The sequence below is a fragment of the Carassius gibelio genome, chromosome B20 (assembly GCF_023724105.1).
Source record: "Carassius gibelio isolate Cgi1373 ecotype wild population from Czech Republic chromosome B20, carGib1.2-hapl.c, whole genome shotgun sequence".
In the NCBI taxonomy this organism is placed as follows: domain Eukaryota; kingdom Metazoa; phylum Chordata; class Actinopteri; order Cypriniformes; family Cyprinidae; genus Carassius; species Carassius gibelio.
The window spans coordinates 22,109,806-22,129,433 of NC_068415.1; the positions used below are offsets into that span (position 1 = coordinate 22,109,806).

Sequence of the window (19,628 nt, forward strand, 5' to 3'; positions counted from 1 at the left end):
ATTTAAAAAAAACTGGATGACTAGTAATTTCTTATAGCTAAATTCAGAAATAAAAGATGTGATAATTATTTGGCCTAAAACCTCCACATGTAATAACCTAGAACACTGTCTAATACTTGATGGCTGCGCTGTCTATTCTTTGTCTCAGTTAGGAACCTAGGTGTACTATTTGATAGCAATCTTTCCTTTGAAAGCAACATTTCTAGCATTTGTAAAACTTTTTGTTTTCGATCTCAAAAATATATCTAAATTACCACCTGTGCTCTCAATGTCAAATGTAGAAATTTTAATGAATACATACATGACCTCAAGGTTAGATTATTGTAATGAGTTATTGAGGGATTGTTCTGCACTCTTAATAAACAAACTCCAGGCGGTCCAAAATGCAGCAGTTTTTACTAGAACCAGGAAGTATGACCATATTAACTTCAGTATTTGAGTGAGTTCATATTGCTTTATAGTCATCCACGTCTGCTGCTCTCTAAAAACTCTGAAAATTTCATAATACATGGAAGCGTCAGCGCAAGTTCTACTAGGAAGACTTAATGCTTCATCACATTACAATTAGGTTTAGCCAATCAGCAATCAACTTGAGATATATATAAGCCCTCTACTCATACTTCATTGTGTTTGCAGATACTATCGCCTGACTTATTGCCTGACTTTCCCTCGGTTACTTGCATATAGTTAAAGGGTTAGTTCGCCCAAATAGCAAAATTATGTCATTAATAACTTACCCTCATGTCGTTCCAAAGCCGTGAGACCTCCATTTATCTTTGGAACACAGTTTAAGATATTTTAGATTTAGTCCGAGAGCTCTCAGTCCCTCCATTGAAGCTGTATGTACGGTATACTGTCCATGTCCAGAAAGGTAAGAAAACATCATCAAAGTAGTCCATTTGACATTAGAGGATCAGTTAGAATTTTTGCACCCACTTTATATTAAAGGGGGGGTGAAATGCTCGTTTTCACTCAATATCCTGTTAGTCTTGAGTACCTACTGAGTAGTACTGCATCCTTCATATCTCCAAAAAGTCTTTAGTTTTATTATATTTATAAGAGAAAGATAGTCTGTACCATTTTTTCAAGGAAAAACACGAGTGCCTGGAGGCGTGATGTGTGGGCGGAGCTAAAGAATCACGAGCGCGAGTAGGCTTTTGCGTTGAGAGCGTTTGGAAGCTGTGACATTACCATGAGGAAAAAAAACATCATCCAAAACAAACCATGGCTAACAGTCAGATTCAGCATATATTTATGATCCAGAATCAGATCCAGAGGCTGAAATTTAGCAAGAGCAGCATCAGCAACAACTACAGCAGGACGTCTCTATGTAGTATGTATTGAAACTGTATATATTTGCTTAGCGGTTTTGGAAAATGACTAAGTTCCACTTTATGTCGTCTTTTTTTGTTTGTTTTTTAAGGTGTACATGTGGAAAGTGCAGTTTGATGACAACATCGCATGTTGTTTACTTGATGTGCTTACGCGCCGATAGCTAAGTTAACAACACAGAGATATTTGAAGCAGTTTTACTCACCGCCTGCGGTTCACACACGATCGTGACCCTTTTTCGTTGGGACTGCATTATCCTTAAGAAATAAACGATATGCCAATTCGGCGTCAAACTGGGCCTTGTTTGTAAAACAAGCATCTTCGAAATGCAGGGAACAAACAAAAACACTTGCACAACTCCGTTGATGCTCTGTAAAAATAAACTCCATCCACTGGTCCCTTAATGTTATTTTTTATTATTTATTTTTTTTTTGGTAATCTGTGCAGGGTTGTCTTGCCCTGGCAACCAAAAACACACTTCTTTGGGGACATTGGTCAGTGAATGTATCTGCTCTGCTATACTGGAGCGCGCGCTCTTCCGGGAGAAGTGCCCTTAGGACCCATATAAGGAAACTCCGCTCCATCCAACATCACACAGACCCACACTCGCAAAAAACTTTCCGAAACTTGTGACAAACCAGAAGAGATATTTTTGGAACAAAAATACTCCTTCAAACGTACAACTTAATTTTTGAAACTTTGTCCATGTTTAGCATGGGAATCCAACTCTTTAACAGTTTAGAAAAATTGAAATGAAATAGCATTTCACCCCCCCTTTAAGTGGCCTTAACTACTATGTACTTACTTTTAATTAATAATTTAGTACAATGTACTTATTGTGTACATACGTTTTTACATTGTACTTATATAAAAAAAAAACTATATGTAATTACATCTGTATTTAATTTCTGTAATTACATTTATAATTACACTGTTGACCCATACTTTACACCTTAACCCACGCTTAAACTTACCCATACCACCAACCCTCTCCCTAACCTTACCCCATCCCACCTCAATAGCAGCAAAAGTGTTTTACAATACAATATGAACACAGTAAGTACATTGTACTTATTTTTTTATGTAAGTACATAGTAGTTAAGGCCACCTAATATAAAGTGGGACCGAATTTTTTGAAGCATTGAAAATACAGCTGTTCAATCAGTGTACTGTTTGAGTACATTACTCCGGGATATTGGTGTGTATGAACTCAGAGGGAGTGTCGGCCACATTAAAAAAGTTAACAGCTTAAGTCATTTGTGGATTAATGCGTATTGGAGATGCGAACCATTTAAAATGATTCAGTTCGATTTGGTGAACTGGTTCAAAAAGATCCGGTTACATCAAATGATTCGTTTACGAAACGGATATCACAAACTGCTTTGTTTTGAACTGTCTCACAACAGACACGGAAGAGAAGACAATCCTGAATAAAGTAATAGTTTTTGCTATTTTTGGACCAAAATGTATTTTCGATTCTTCAAAAAATTCTAACTGACCCTCTGATGTCACATGGACTACTTTGATGATGTTTTTCTTACCTTTCTGGACATGGAGGACAGTATACCATTTACACAGCTTCAATTGAGGGACTGAGAGCTCTCGGACTAAATCTAAAATATCTTAAACTGTGTTCCAAAGATAAACGGAGGTCTTACGGGTTTGGAACAACATGAGGGTACATTATTAATGACGATAATAATGAATGGTATATGTGGCGAGTTGGGCGGGGCCGAGAGGCGTGGGAACGATGAGTGAGGCCAGGTGTAGTGATTGGAGATGAGCTACACCTGCGCCCCACCGCCGGTCTTGAGTCCCACGTAGGAGATGGAAGGATATAAAACTGGAGTGACGACCGTGAAGGACGAGAGAGGACCAGGCCTGGGATATTATTTTATGTTTGTTTTTTATTTGTGCGCGTCAGTCGCCGTGAGGGGCTGACGCGCTGTTTTATGTTTATTTTTGAACATTAAAATTATGTTTTGATTGTGCGCCGGTTCCCGCCTCCTTCTTCCCGATGATTAAGAAGTTCGTATCGTTACAGTGGTGCCGAAACCCGGGAGAAGGAGGGACGCGCTGCTGAAGATCCCTCGCTGCTGTGGTGAATCCGCGGTGCCCTCGAGCAGGCGAGGTATGTGCCGCCAGGGACGCTCGAGGCGGTGGGCTGGAGTTGCCGGGGGCGGGCGAGCTCGCTGCCGACCGCCCACGATATGGAGGGGCGGCTGCCGTCCGTGAGGGAGTGGAGGAGTCGGCGCCGTTCACCAGGGGGCCGGAGCCTGCCGCCTCCGTGACGGAATCCGGAGGGGCAGGGAACGGGGGACTCCTGCCGCTGCCCAAAATCGGAGGAGCCGTCGCCGTCCACCGGGCGGCGGAGGAGTGTCGTGCCGTCTGCAGAGGGCCGTCCAGTGCCACCGCCGGGCACCGCGGAGGAGATCACCCAGCCGGTGGAGGGCCGAGCAGCAGTGCGTCTGGGAACCGGAATTTTTTTTTTTTTCTCTCTCCCCTCTCTCGTCCTTGTCGCTCCTCCTTCCATCTCCTTTACTCTCGCCTCGTCTGTCCTACCCCCAGGTTCCTGCAGGTCCCCGTGAGCGGTCCCCCCCGGAGGGAAGGGGGGGGGGGGGCGGGGGAGTAGAGCGCAGTCTCGAGGGTACCCCCCGGCCTGCGAGGGGCGATGGGGGTATGTGGCGAGTGGGGCGGGGCCGAGAGGCGTGGGAACGAGGAGTGAGGCCAGGTGTAGTGATTGGAGATGAGCTACACCTGCGCCCCACCGCCGGTCTTGAGTCCCACGTAGGAGATGGAAGGATATAAAACTGGAGTGACGACCGTGAAGGACGAGACAGGACCAGGCCTGGGATATTATTTTATGTTTGTTTTTTATTTGTGCGCGTCAGTCGCCGTGAGGGGCTGACGCGCTGTTTTATGTTTATTTTTGAATATTAAAATTATGTTTTGATTGTGCGCCAGTTCCCGCCTCCTTCTTCCCGATGATTAAGACGTTTGTATCGTTACAGTATAATTTTGCTATTTGGGTGAACTAACCCTTTAAGTTTGTCTCCTGCAAACTATAGCAAGTTTAACGTTTCTCTCAAGATCCACACTGCTCATTGGCATTGCACTGGTGTCCCGATAAATTGGATGATATACAGGCTTCTGAGTTTTTTCAGCAGAGGTTGTGAAACATTGAGTTCCGAGAACTTTCCAGGGTTGCCAGGTTTTCTCAAAACCGCAATTGCTACTCAAAACTAGCCCAGTCGTGTTTGGAGAGGGGTTGCCTGGTAAAATTCACATTCCAGGTGCTAAATATCACATGTTAGGGTCGCTTAAACCCGCAGACATAAAAGCAACCCGCAGCAACAGTGTTAAAATTTCACAGAAAAACTTGGCAACGCCGGTGCTTTCTGAGCTGTCACATTGGCGCTGCTTGGGTCTCAATCAACAAAATATTCATCTGTACGCTCACACAAACCTGCACGCATGAAGTCTCTCTGGACTTGCAGTTGGAAACAACACTGCCGGTCTCCTTCGGCATCTCGTCTTGATCACTTCATCAGCCTACACCATTATAAGTAGCCTTTCAATTTTTTTTTTTTATGTAGTTATGGTGCTTGGGAATACATTTTATTCTCTGGAAGGTTATTTACTGACACATTTAAGATAAAGTGCTTGGTGTTGCATTTGTTTATCTAGCAGAATAGCACTGCATAATTAAGATGTTGATCAAACTAATACATTCAATGTTTGGAACAACTCTTCTGTAATGAGGCATTTTGAGGCTCGTTATCAAAGGCTTACAATCTTTATACTGATACTGATAAAGATTGTTGCTCACATTATTCCTTTCTGTAAAATATGCTATGTCTAGCACACTGTAAGGTATTTGTTGGTTGTCTTAATCATATGCTTTTGTCTTTGTTTATTCAGTCATTGTTTCATTTGCATCTATTTACAACAATTCCTGAATGCCTTGTAATGGAATGGGGCAAGTATTACAACTTGAGTCTCTCCTGTTGCGTAGACCATTTCTGCATAGAGGTCCTCTCTGTCTATTTCTGAATGAGCGTCCTCTGAATAAGAACATGAACGCAGACGGATACGTTTTCTTGCCATGCTCAAACTCTAAAGTTTTCCCAATACACAATATATTGACTAACTAATAATTTCATCATACTTTCGTCTAATCTGTCATTCTTTTACTATTCTCAGGACTAATTTAAGGCAATTAGCTCTAGCCTAGCTATGTGACATTAGTTTGCTCTAACCAGCTGGCGCTCTTTCTGTCTGGTGAGCATTAAAGTATTCTATCTTGGAACTTGCACTTGTCAAGGCCTGTCTATAGTCTGATGTTTTTATGTACTTCCTATCTATAGATGACTTCCTCTGTGGATTTCCTCCTAAACTACATCAATGTTTGGTCTTGGAGGTTATAATTACTACTATTCTGTAAATTTAGTTTGTGCCCCTTGACTTTAATGTCCTGGACCATGTATGCTCACTCTTAACATCTGCTTTAAATTTCTGCAGAAATCTTTGTGTAAGGGCTTTCCTTATGCTTTTACAGGATTCGATAGCTATTGGAGTTTAATTAGCTAGTAAAACATCATGGTTAAATGTAAAGTATTCTTATCCTTCTGCAAGGGTAATGTATCAAGATTTATTCTTCTATCTTTGTCCTAGTTCCATACATTACTAATATTTCTTTAACTTGTATTTCATGCGATCTGGTTTCTTTGAAGGTTCACTCGTCAGGTTCTTATGGTTAAATGGAGTCTATCAAGCTTTTGTGGGAGTTAAGCCAGAGAATTGTCCTGTTTTACAGTTCCAATATTTATGCTTGTGTGTTTTTACGCATTATGCATAAAACGTAATTACTTTATTTGATCATTTTACTGACCTGGCATTCATTATAATCCAATAATTTAGATTCCTTGGCTACAGATGCAGAGACTCTTTGGACTGGCACTATTATGAACACAAGCTCTATCAAGCTGATGTATACGTGGTCCTATTCCATCTGAGTTCTAAGTAAGATTCGCCTCAATGCTCCGCAGACATCTTTAAAGTCCACGTGAACAGGAAGTTGCTGCCTACTTTATTTCAGTGTAGTGATGTTTTTTTTTCAGCTGAAACGGAATATTGAATAGAGGTCATGATTTTGTTTGCGCTCCTGGTCTCAGACTCTCACTCATAGCAATCTAACGGCTGCAGGGGTGTTTTTATGGATATTCTGCCAAGCTGTCAAACTGACGTCATCAGAAAAGGAATGATTTCCAGAGCAGAAGAAAATGTTCAGATTATGATTAAAGATTATGAAGACAAACAATTTGATTAATGTTTACATTAAGACTAGCAATGTGCGCTAGTAAAGCCAATTTTGATTTAATGCAGAATTTAAGCTATAATCAAGGCTTGTTTATTTTTGCATCTACTGGTGTTGGCCCAACATGGCCTTCACATATCACAGCCTTTCGGGGATTGTCTGTTCATTTTCTTTCTTTCTTTTTGGAGGGGGGTAGATTCCTCTGCAGGTTCCGGCAGCTAGATGGAGTTCTATCAAGCATGTGCAGGAGTCTAGCCTAAAGAATGTTTATGTATCCATGTATATCTAAGTTGCTGCTAGAACCCTTGTTCTACCTCTATCATTTAACCTAAACTAATGACCTCTTACTCAATGCGGTGGTTTATTAATTCCCGTAATCTTCCATCAAGCTGCATGTACATGATCGTCCTCATCAGATTTCCAGCTAGATCAGACTCTAAACTATCTAACATAATACTCAAGGTACAGTATAATACTCTTAGCAAACTAACTGTTGGTGATTACTTCTCACATGGTCCTCATGTCCAGTCTATCATGTTTTTTCTCATACAATGGCCTATTGTGGGAAGGCTTTCACATCACATAGTTTATAGAAACGTATTGCAGGCTATCAATGTAATTTCTAGCCTGTCTGGCCTTCACTTTACATATTATCTATCGAGGCTTCACATTACTCCCCCCATAGCAGCCTTTGCTCAATTTGGCCTATTGTGACCTTCAGGTAAGTGTGACTATTATTGTTTACTTAACTTTCTTTTATTGTCCTTCGCAAAATTGGCCTGCGATGGCTTTTCTCATTACATGAACTACAGTGTCTTTGTGTTAAATGGCATAATGTGGCCTGTCATTAGATGGATCATACAGTCATTCGTTTCTAAATATGAGTTCAAACATCAGATTTTAAGCTACTGGGAAGATGGTCATCCTCCTACATTAGACCTGAACTACAAACCATCTCAAAGAATATCTAGCTGTCCTCAAGGTAATCTATGTGCAAGTTATGGTGGTGGTACAATACCTATTCATATTACTCCCAGCAACCTCTATGGTTTACTGTGGCTGAACTTCTTTCTGTGGCCTGTCTTAAGTTACAGTCTTAAGCCCCTCTGTTACCCATCTCATGGCATTTCCGACGATGGTCTATTAACATGGCTTTCCTCTCTGTGCCTACTGAGGCATTTCATTCTATGGCCTCTTACCTTTTCACTTTGGCCCATCTGGGCATCTCCATCTGTGGCCTATCTAGGCCTTTTCTCCTTGGCCTTTGTGGCTTTCCTTTAGGGCCAATCAGGGTTGTTCCATCTTCTGTGGCCTGCCGGGGCCATTCCCACTGTGGCCTATCATGGCCTCTATCACTGTCCAGCCTATCGTGGCCTCTATTATATATTGTAAGAAGTACTTTGTCTGCTGGGTATTTCATTTTCTTCTTTCTTTTGGGGTATGCTCAACCCAGCCTTCATCTTCGGCAGGAATAGCTGGAATCTACAACGTCTGATTCAAGCTACAGATGGGGTCTACTCCAAAATAATACTGTTCTTTGTAATGGTTTTGTAAATACTTTTGTGTTTTATCTTCACCTCCTGAGTCTTTCTGATAGAACTAGAATATCAAAATCAACTGCGGGTGGCAGACCCTTTTCCTATTTAGCGCCCAATCTCTGGAATAATCTGCCGAACATTGTTTAAGAGGCAGACACACTCTGTCAGTTTAAATCTATTTTAAAGACCCATCTCTTTAACCTGGCTTACCCATAACACACACACACACACACACACACACACACACACTTACACATTACTAATATTCAAATCTGTTAAAAGGATTGTTAATCAGGTCAGAGGAACCAGATCTGATCTCACAATCTGACTTGGAACAACCGCTGATTTGTCTGGCCAGACGAGAACTACCATCACTGAATTCAGTGATGAACTGCCTTTAACATAACTGAGACTTTTCTATTGTCCTTTGGCATTTTTTACATACTATTTTCCTATTTAATACTGTAAAGCTGCTTTGACACAATCTGTATTGTTAAAAGCGCTATATAAAAAAGTGACATGACATATTGATAAACTCAGAACGTTTGCATCAAATAACGAGCTCTATATGTATGACTTTTTAAAGCTAAGTATACCTTATCTGGTATAGCATTGCTAAATGATGATTTTCACACCAGGGTGTCTGTCCAGCAGAGGAAAACGTAGGGCACAAGACCTTCCCTGGCTTCCTTCTGAATTATTATTAATATTGGTTCAGTTTTACTTGTGCCTGTCTAGTTTGAGTGGGTTTATTAGACCTTTAGGGTTTATTAGATTTTTTATTTATTTATGTATTTATTTATTTATTTATTGTATGTTTGCTCTTGAAATTATTTTATAAAAGCAGACCTATGGCGAATTCCCATTTTAATGACCCATGCTTGGATTACTTTGAAGGACTTTTACCCAGAGCTTTGGACCCATGTGTTTGAGAATTATACTTTTTGTCACTGGACATTTTTTGCCTGTATCTAGTCATTGTGGACCTGTACCCTTTTCATTCTTTTGATGATTGACTTTGTTTTGTGTTTATTTTAGAAGGACATTAAGAAAAGGCTTTTTTATTTTCATCAAGCCCTGCCTCTTATGATTCATTGCTCCATAGTGCATTCTGAGCTTCCTCCAACACGCTTTGGCTTTGAACCCTGGCCTTAACAATAATAAGGATTGAAAAGGCATGTTTGTTTTTTTTTATCTCATATTTGCCTTTAACGCTTTTAGAGTTCAGCATTAGTGTGGTATGTTATTTTCATAGATCATTAATCTTTTAGTGACACTCACTGGACATTTTGTTTCTGAACTGCTGTGATAAGTTGCAACCAACATAATAAAACACAGCCAGATTCATGTTCATCTGTTTTGGTTAACACTGAACAAACTTTTGCTGGACAGTTCACTTAAAAAGTGCCGTACAGTTAAACACGCAAGAAGCTATGTAATATCAGTTGTGACCAGTGTTAATTTCGTTGACTAAATATTTTCGTCATTATTTTCGTCACGAATATATTTTTGCCGACGAAAACGAAACGAAAACTAAAATAGAAGGCACTGATGGAGACTAAAACTATGACTAAATTGATTGACATTATCGTCAACGAATAAAGGACGAGACGAAAATAGACTGTGACGAAAATCAAATCAGCAGACGGGAGAGATGCGAGGAATGAGCAAAAGAACCGGCAAAACAGAACAGACTGCATGAGAGAAGAGAACCAATCAGAGCCTGACTTATTGAGACGTGAAGCGAAGGTTTTCAGTTTTTATGAGCTCCCGGGAAGTCGGCATTCGAAGAGGTGATAGGGACTTTAAGCAACAGCCTCTGGTGGAACGGCAACGCCATTCTGGCGTTGTATTGCGCCTGCGCGAATTTAACTGCTACTTTGTGACGTTCTAATTCAACGGTCTACTACGGGAGAACAGCTGATTTGCCGGAGTCGCTACAACGTGAGAGGTTAGGTAAATAAATGTTATGTTTTTAGACTTATTTACATCATACAATATTAAAAACTCCTCTTCTGACAAAAGATTGTCATTTAACGCCAAAAGCAATCCTTCTCTTGCTTTTTAAATTATATATTTTTTTGGATCTCAATAAATGAATTAATGCTGCGTTGCGCTGTTCTGTTTTACCGTTGCTTAGTGACTTTTACGTTCTTGGCTACAGCGGTGTGACGGCAAACTTCCGGTCGCTGTAGCCGTTCCATTCGCAGCTGTTGCTTAAAGTCCCTACTGTCTAAAAGAGCGACAAAATGTCCACAGCTCACTTCACGTTTGACGACGAACAAAACAAAACAAAGTGTAAAGCACGCAGAGCGCTCATTCGTGGCAAGAACACAACCAATTTGAAAAGACATTTACAGACGAGCCACCCGGACATTTTCTCAAATGTAATTTCACAACGATGTTCTTTTGTTTATTGAGCTAAGCAAAATTGGAATAGTGCAGTGCGTAGATGTTGTAGCATTAAATATTACGAACTGAAAAGTACTGTAAAATAGCCCCTTCTTCAAATTAGATGCGAGCACAATACTAATACGTAATATCATGATAAATACATTTGATTAATACTAATGTTTAGTATATTTTATAATGTTCTACTTGTTGACAATATCACAAATATTTCTATATTAGTCATGTGAAACATGAATGTTCACATCCTATCATTATACATACAAATCTAGCAATATTGTAGTATTTAAAACATACAATATTGCTAGACAAATGAATACCTTATAAAATCTTGTTACTTTTTTTATCCACCCAACTTATTAAATATTTACTTTAAATGTATGCACTTATTGTTCAGCTCAGCTGTAAGCTTTAAGGTCCTGGACCTAACGTTATTTTTCTTTTATTGATGGTCAGTTGGCAGCTAGTTATTGTTTACATTATCATGACAGTGTTTGTTGCTGCATAAAAGCTTTTGAATCAAAATAAAGACACAGTTGTGTTGAAATAAAGTTGAATTTGTGTTTTATATATTTTGGTTAAGTTTGTTTCCTATACCAGCTGTAAAAAATTGTCTAGTAAATCTGTTATTGATTTTAGTCTTATTTTAGTCGACTAAAATACCAAGCAATTTTAGTCGACTAAAATACCAAGCAATTTTAGTCGACTAAAATAAGACTAAAATTAAAACAAATCAGATGACTAAAACTTGACTAAAACTAAAAAGAATTATAGTCAAAAGACTAAGACTAAAACTAAATTAAAATTTTGTGTCAAAATTAACACTGGTTGTGACCACAGGCACATTTTCCAAATGAGTCTGAGTTGCATATATATGCTTAAGAAAAAAACACTCTTACATCAATGTCTGAACCTGTTGACTAATTTTGTCATCATGGACTATTTTCTATTTACCTCACAGTGAATGAATAAGTCTAACTAGCTAAATAATCAGTTTTTGTTTTCCTCTGATAATCACAAGCATGTCCAATGTCTCCTCTGGTCAATTGTATAACTGAATTCACCTGCCAGTGAGGAGCAGAAAGCACAGGCATAAATACGATGTCACTCGTTGCTTTTTTCCACCTTAAAAGAATGCGGCACCTCTACGAGCCACATTTCCATCTAATTACTGTAGTCACTGACAGCATGGTAGGCCGGTAATTTGATTTATATTGAGTTACACAAGGAATGGATTAACAGCTAATAAAAAATGCATAGCACTGCCTTTGCAGTCACCGCATTTGTCACATGCCTTTACTTTCCTTCATGTGCCCTTTATGCTGCGCTTTGAGCAGAGAATGAGAAATAGACCTGCATATTCATTCACATTCTGTCTTTTTCGCACTCTCTTCAGGATGCTCTTGGCTGGAGAAAATAAATAGATTTACAGGCCTCCGTCGGTTCATGTTATAGTTGTAAATTGCTCCCAATGCTATGTGTTATTGAGCTACCAGAGAGCTAAATGTGCACCACTCATATTGTATTATTTATAATCATATCTTTTTTTGTTTTTCTAGGATGAAGACATAAAAATAGAGTAGGGCACAGTTGTTGGAATAGAATTATCCAATAGAAAAACAATATACTGCACATAAAAACATTATTCTTCAGTATAGCGTGGAAGTTATTAGATATAAAGAGTATGCATGTCTTGTTGTAGTTAATATTAATAATCAATTTAACTCAATTACAAATAATAAATAAATCTAACAGGAAATCTAGATTTAAACTGACAGAGCGTGTCTGCCTCCTGAACAGTGTTTGGTAGATTCTGCTAGATTTTGGTAGAATTTGGGAGTTAAATAAGAAAAGTATCCACCACCCACAGTTGATTTTGAAATTCTAGGTATTATGAAATGGCCAGAGTTTTGAGATCATAGCAGACATGAAGAAGATGGAAGATAGAGATGGAAGAATGCGGTTTTACAAATGCTAGAATCAAGACTTTCGAAGGAAAGTTTTCTATCAAAGAGCAGACCTAGGGTCCTAACTGATGATGAAGAATTGACAGAGCAGCCATCAAGTATTAGACTGTGTTCTAGGTTATTACATGTGGGGGGTGTTTGGTCCTATAATTAACACCTCTGTTATTTGTGTTTTTTTATTTTTATTTAACATTCAGAAATTACTAGTCAACAATTTTTATATCAACTATGCATTCTGTTTTTCAAATTGGTATGTTTTTTTCAGGTCGCGAAGAAATATAGAGTGTCATCAGCATAACAGTGAAAGCTAACACCATATTTCCCAATAATATCTCTCAAGGGTACACATGTAAAGCGTGAAAAGTAATGGTCCTAGTACCGAGCCTTGAGGTATTCCATACTGCACTTGGGATTAGTATAATACCTCTTCATTCACTGCAACAAATTGATGGTGGTGAGATAAGTACAATTTGAAAAGGTAAACAATGAGTCCGCACACCAGAAAATGCTCCTTAGCAATTTTAAAGATTGCTCACCACGTGTAACGTTTCGGGTCCAAGCCCTTCATCAAACATGCCCTTCATCAGACAATGTCTGATGAAGGGCTTGGACCCGAAACGTTACACGTGGTGAGCAATCATTAAAATTGCTAAGGAGCATTTTCTGGTGTGCGGACTCATTGTTTACCTTTGCAACTACTTGTCTGCCCAGCACCCAGTTTTAAGGTTTAGGATGTGCGTGCTGTACCTTTGAATATAAGTACAATTTGAACCATGCCAATGCACTTCCTATAATGCCAACCTAATTTTCTAGTCTATTCAAAATAATTTTGTGGTCAATATTGTCACAATCCAGCGACACTAAAATCCAGTTCAAATCATCTGTTTGTAATCTGATTAATTAATCAGTATGTAATTGATTCAGTTTTTTTATTCCATGGTCAGTCCTAGATATATAGCATTCTCCTCAGGCAGTTTTCTTCAGTAAGCAGGTCATAGTATGGGGAAGTCACACTGAAGGAATCCATAGCTAGTTTATCAATGCATGCAAAATACAGCTGCAGAGTATGAAAGCATTCAGCTGCACCTGAATTTGTCATGGTGTCTTAGTGTTTGAAACTGAATATATATCACATTCCTCCACCTCTCAATGCCAGGGATGCCACTTCTGTGCCTGATAGAATAGAATACACAGAGGAATATCGATAAGTTATTGTACATTTTGTGGTTATTTTACCTTACAAGATGGATGAAACTGATGTGATCAGATCAGTTAAATAGGTGTGCAAATATGTGTCATAGTTATGTTGAAAAAAAACTTATTTTGAGTGTTCATTGTTAATATGAAGATTTATGCATGACATTATTTTAAGTGTTTATCCAAAATCTAAACAAATTGAAATAAATACAAAAAAGGAAATTAAATAATTAAATCTTATTTCTAACTAAAAGACACAATACAATCTACCTTGCAAAAATAATGTATTATACAAATAGAACAATTCATTTATAAAGAAAATATCATGAATCTTACATTGTTGCATTTCAAGCCAGGAGAGTCTGAAACAACACAAATTTAACAAGTCGTATACACTGAATTATGAAAGATTTGTGGTTAATTTGGTAGCATTTCATATTGATTAGTTTTACCAATTGCATTATTTATTATTCTAGAAAGTTAGAGGAAAGACTTTGCCAGATATACAGTGATATAATTTATGTAATTTATTTATTTATTTATTATTATTTATATATTTTTGGTGCCCTGGACAACCCTGATTATTTGCATCCTCATTTGGAACATTAGCCATATGGTCGCCTTTAAATAAACACACATCTAATTAAGATGTTGCCATTACTGTATTAAAATAGCTTCAAATGTAAAAAAAAAAAAAAGAAAAAAAAAAAAAAAAGAAAGAACATTAGGCTTATTTCTATTTCTCACTTTATGATATTATGCCCAAACAAAGGTTATTCCCTACACACAAATTATGAAGAATAGGCTACATTGACTTTTTGTGTCAAGCTTTCTTTTTTAAATACAGAGCACAAAAAAGAGGCCAATCACATTCAGCAACTGAACACAACTGAAAAGCATTTTTCTTTCTCTACTTAATTTATATTTAAATATTTATATTTTGTTTTTTTCTTATACTGCTAATTTAACATGTCAGTCAATTATTAAGAAAACAATATGGTTTAATAAATGTCTGACAAAAAAATAAAGATGGCCTGCACTCTAAAGTAACTTTGGCAAAAAGTATATATATATATATATATATATATTGCGATACTTTTGGTCTTAGCACCGTGTTATTCATTTGATTGCAATGTTATGCTTGAATTAATTGACAACCCCCTTTTATGAGAATGAGAGAGAATGTTATACCATTTGTGTCCAATCTTCTTGTTGGAGACCCTTATTCGACACAGCAAGAGGCCAGGAGGTTTGATCTTTGAGAAAACGAGTCCCAAAGTGATTCTTACAACTCTGCTGCTTCTAGCTGCTACAGCTTCAGCACAAACTTGCAGGGCAAGCAATCTCAGATGTCTAGAGCCTTATTTTTACAAGTTGAGGAGAATTGTTGTGATCAGAAATCTTGTAAGGTTTGTAGACTGAGGAAAGTGTTGCACACAACACAACTGAGAAGAGATTGAATTTCAACCCACCAGCGCACAGAGCTTTTTGCCAGTATCTTTGTGAAAGCAAATCAAATATTCCAATGTGTCTGAGTTTACTGTATTGTGTAAGTAGGAATGTGTGTAGGTGTGTGAGCGTGAAGCTATCAGAGACAGATTGTGTTTATGGCTCCTGAATGACCCTCTGAGAGCATGCTATATAGCAGGACTGTCAAATCCAACCTGTCAATCATTTTTAATGCTGTTCTCCAATTGATTTTGATGACATCAAACGTGAAATTCAGAAGTACTCTATATAGTGGGATATACTTAGCAACACACTGCCCGACCCAGTATTTTCTGCAAATACTTCAGATATCTTAGTTTCAAATAAATGTAAAAATGTATTATCCATTATATGCTCACCTGAGAATAAATCTGCTCATTTTGTTTTGATAACAACCCTGCTTCACATGGTTAGAAAGAGAAAAATAAGTTCAGAAGAACAACAAAACATTTTCCACTTATTGGCTGGATGGCTGATGCAGGATGATGATGATATAAGAAAGAAATGGAGAGAAAAAAAATGAGGCAGTAATTATAAGAGAATTAAAGAGAGGAGAGAGAGCTCTAGCCAGATTAAAGCTGACTGTCAGAACAGAAGGAGAGAGCAAATAACAGGATCTCTCACTTTCATCCCTCTATCTTCAGCTTAATCTTGATATTTCTCTCCCAGTATGTTTATTGTGTCGTACTTATATAAAACGCCAGAATAAATATAATACACCATCAGACTCTACAATCTGATTGGATGAGCTGCATCATTATAAATAACCTCCTACACCTGTGACCACATTGTCTGATATTAATAAACCAAGTCTGGTCACCATAGTAAGCCTACCGCCTGGTTAATTAAGCAATGTCGAATGAGAAAGAGTGCTGTTGTGCCGAATATCAGCACAGCTAAGATTTGGTTGTAGTCAGGACAAGCATGATTGTGAGCAGCATGTTAATACTGATTTTATTTTATTTTATTTTTATTACCTATATATGTTTTACTCTGTTAACTGTTAGGAACTATGTTACTTTAAATATTTTTTATGCATTGTTTTATTATTAACAAATAACTAATTAAATTAATTAATATATAGACCCACTGGCAGTTTGCCGAACAGTAAAGTAATGGTTGTGAACATGCTCGTGAATGATTGCTGATTGGTTATAGTTTTCACCATTAGCCCCACCCACTTTTGGTTACTTGTGTGAGCATGCGCTGTAAACGTATGAGTATATGCATGTATTTAAATCAGTCTCATCATTGTTCAAGGTTAAGATTGACAGTAACAGTTTATGAAAATCAAATTGAACAAATGTTAAGCAAAATGTCTTTGTATGGACATTTGTATGTATTTTTAATGGACAAATTCTAATGTTGTTTGTTGTATTTATGTTTTGTGTCCACAGGTTTGATTATCAAGAGCTGCTACACAACTCCAGTTTTTGCCTTGTTCCTCGGGGCAGACGGCTCGGGTCCTTCCGCTTTCTAGAGGCCCTGCAGGTGGGTGACTCTGAAGTTTCCTTCTCTAAAACTCTGTCACACCATGCTTCCTTTCATAACAGGTGTTTTTGATTTGCCTGGATGTTTTTAGGGCTCAGCCATTTGGAGCCCTGAGGTTGCACTACCCTGACGTAGAGGTTATTGATATTGACATTCTGTCATCTTTTCAAAAACACCCAGAGTAGATTCTTATATTGGAGAGGAGAGGTGAAGAGATCTATTAATAAACTTCTCTCTCTTTCTTTCTCTCACTCGCTCACTCACTCTATCTCTCTCGCTCTCTGTGTGGTTATTCATTAGTTGTGTTCTCAGTCTCTTCTGTTGGTTTAGTAAGGAGAATCAACTAATGATGCAGTCAAAGGTCTAGCAATTTCACATCTTATTTTCTTGCAGGAAAGATTACAGTTCACTGACTCTACCAACATAACTGTTGAGCATTGTATTATATGCTTGTGGTACCAATTAAGCAATCATTTTAATCTTATTTGAGGTGTTCAGCTTTTGTGTGAACAGCGAAGTTTGTGAAAAGCATTCAAGTCAAAAAAACCTATGGTCAGTGATGCAGAACGCATGCATGAGCTGAAACGTCAGCTGAATATATCGATATCTGACTGCCATAAATCAGGAGCTGTCAGTGATACTTATGATTCTTAGATGAACAGAGAGTTTGAATATTATATAACATTTTAAAAAAATATTCATTTGGAAAATTACAGTAAGATAGTACAGTAAGATTTTATCAATTAAATGCATCCCAAGTAGATACAATATGTTTACATTAAAATATATTTTTTTTTCACATGTTTCTTTAATAAGTTTCACATGTTTCTTTAATAAGTCTCTCTCAAGGCCTCATTTATTTGATCGAAATTACAGTAAAAAAAAGTAATATTTTAAAATACTACTTTCATAACTAGTCTCTATTTTGTTTATATATTTCAATGTAATTTATTCCTGTGATGCAAAAGTGAATTTTCAGCATACTAAATCCAGTCTTGAGTGTCACATGACTCAATGAAACCAGTGTAAATAGTGTAAAACAATATTTTCTGCTACTTTTGAATTATTGCAAATTATAACAAAAGCTTTAAATTATAAACTTTGGGGGGGGGGGGGGGGTTAACAACAGTTGTCATGGCTGCTGGCAGGCAAGGAGAACAGAGGAGATTCGGTCTAAATGCAGAGTTTATTAGAGATTATTTAGTTAAAATAACAAAGGTGACAACAAGGAATCCAACCCAAGAAGTCAAACGCAAGAGCAAAAACAGTGCAACCATCAATAAACAGCAAATTAGCAGGGTTTAAATACACAGACTGAACCAAAGAGACTAGTGTGGAACATAATTAGCAACTATGGGAAACAATGAAAACATACTGCAAACAACAAGAAACAGTGGCTGCATCCGAAAGGCTATTTTCACTGAGGGTAAATAGCAAAAGACGTTATTTACAATAAGCGCAAATAGCAATGGATGCTATTTAGACTAAGCGTAAATAGAAATTAGATTCTATTTACACTAAGTCACAATAGCATATTTTCTTAGCAATATATGCTATTTACACTAAGTCAAAATAGCAGTATTTTTAACAATATGCTATTTACACTAAGTGCAGATAGCAACAGATTCAGGATAGGATATATATACTGCTTATTGCAAATAGTGGCAATTTACTTCACATCAGTATTATAGTATATTATAAGACAGTATGCAGTAAAAACGTATTGAGTGTAAATCATAATTTTAATTAAAATTATTAGATGGATGCCACCTTATTGGGACAATGAAAACCCTCGATACACCTACCGTAACCCTACCCGATACTTTATTTTCAACTTTTTGCTTATTTCCTTAATTTGTATTTTAAAAAAAATGCCTTTCTGATGTGATATGAGATTTGAATAGGAGGAGAGAAAAAGTTTGGTAAAAGTGGATTTCGAACCTTGGTCAATCGCATCAAAAACACAACACTACCCACTTTACGTTTTTATAGCGTTAACTAGTCCTCTAACACATTAGTGTAAAAAGACATATATATGTAAATACTTCTAAAATCAGTACTTGTGTGTGTTGATTATATGTATATAATTGTGTGAAATTTAATTAAGATGTTTTTGTTAGTGACTGGAGCTACATATTTATAGCACTTAGAGTATCTGATAATTATGAAGGTCACTTTATGAGAAACGTTCCATCCTCTAATAAGTAAAGAGTTGCATAAAATCAGTGAGTGGATTAATAAAGATGTGTCCATACGCTGACAGAGGCTTCTCTGTCTCATCTTTAGCCTGTCAAAAGTGATATTTGTCGGTCAGGTATGAGAGGTAAAGACAGGGTGTTTGACTTTCCTCAGTATTTTTCACATCTCTCCAGCAGTTGTGTAAGGCTCCCTGTGTTGTGCTCTCTGATGGGAGCACTTTGAAAAGAGACATCAAAAGGCTTTTAGATGCTGCTGCATGTGGGGCAGTCCTTCTGTTGTCAACCACCTCCATTTAAACATGGGAAGAGGAAGTCAGGACTGTGTGTGTGTGTGTGTGTGTGAAAGGCCAGGTGGGATTACCAAAGCTGTGGTCTCTGCCACACTCCTGATATCTGGCACAAACCTCCCTTAAGTCTTCCATATGACTGTCACCTCTGAATGCTGGACAGTGAGGTGCGGTCTGGAATTCATAAACAGTCTCTACTAAAAAAAAACTACCTGCCTCACTGTAGACCAATTACACAAAAATCGATCAATTTAAAGGTTTTTGTTTCTTTTAGGATGTGTGTAATTATTTTACTTCAATTCAATTCACTATAGTTTTACTTTCCGTTACAAATTGTTCCATCTGCCACTGAGAACAAATGCAAAATATTTCATCTGCATAACCATATCTCATGTAATCTCATA

The 19,628-nt window shown here is 37.6% G+C and overlaps 1 protein-coding gene across 1 annotated transcript in view; it reads left to right on the forward strand.

Annotated features, from left to right (window-relative positions):
• LOC127983603 (exostosin-1) overlaps positions 1-19,628 on the forward strand; it is a 266,123-nt gene that overhangs the window by 194,003 nt on the left and 52,492 nt on the right. Inside the window, exon 3 of the mRNA XM_052585801.1 lies at positions 16,646-16,739. Coding sequence (XP_052441761.1) covers positions 16,646-16,739 — 94 coding nt within the window. The remainder of the gene's footprint in view (positions 1-16,645; positions 16,740-19,628) is intronic.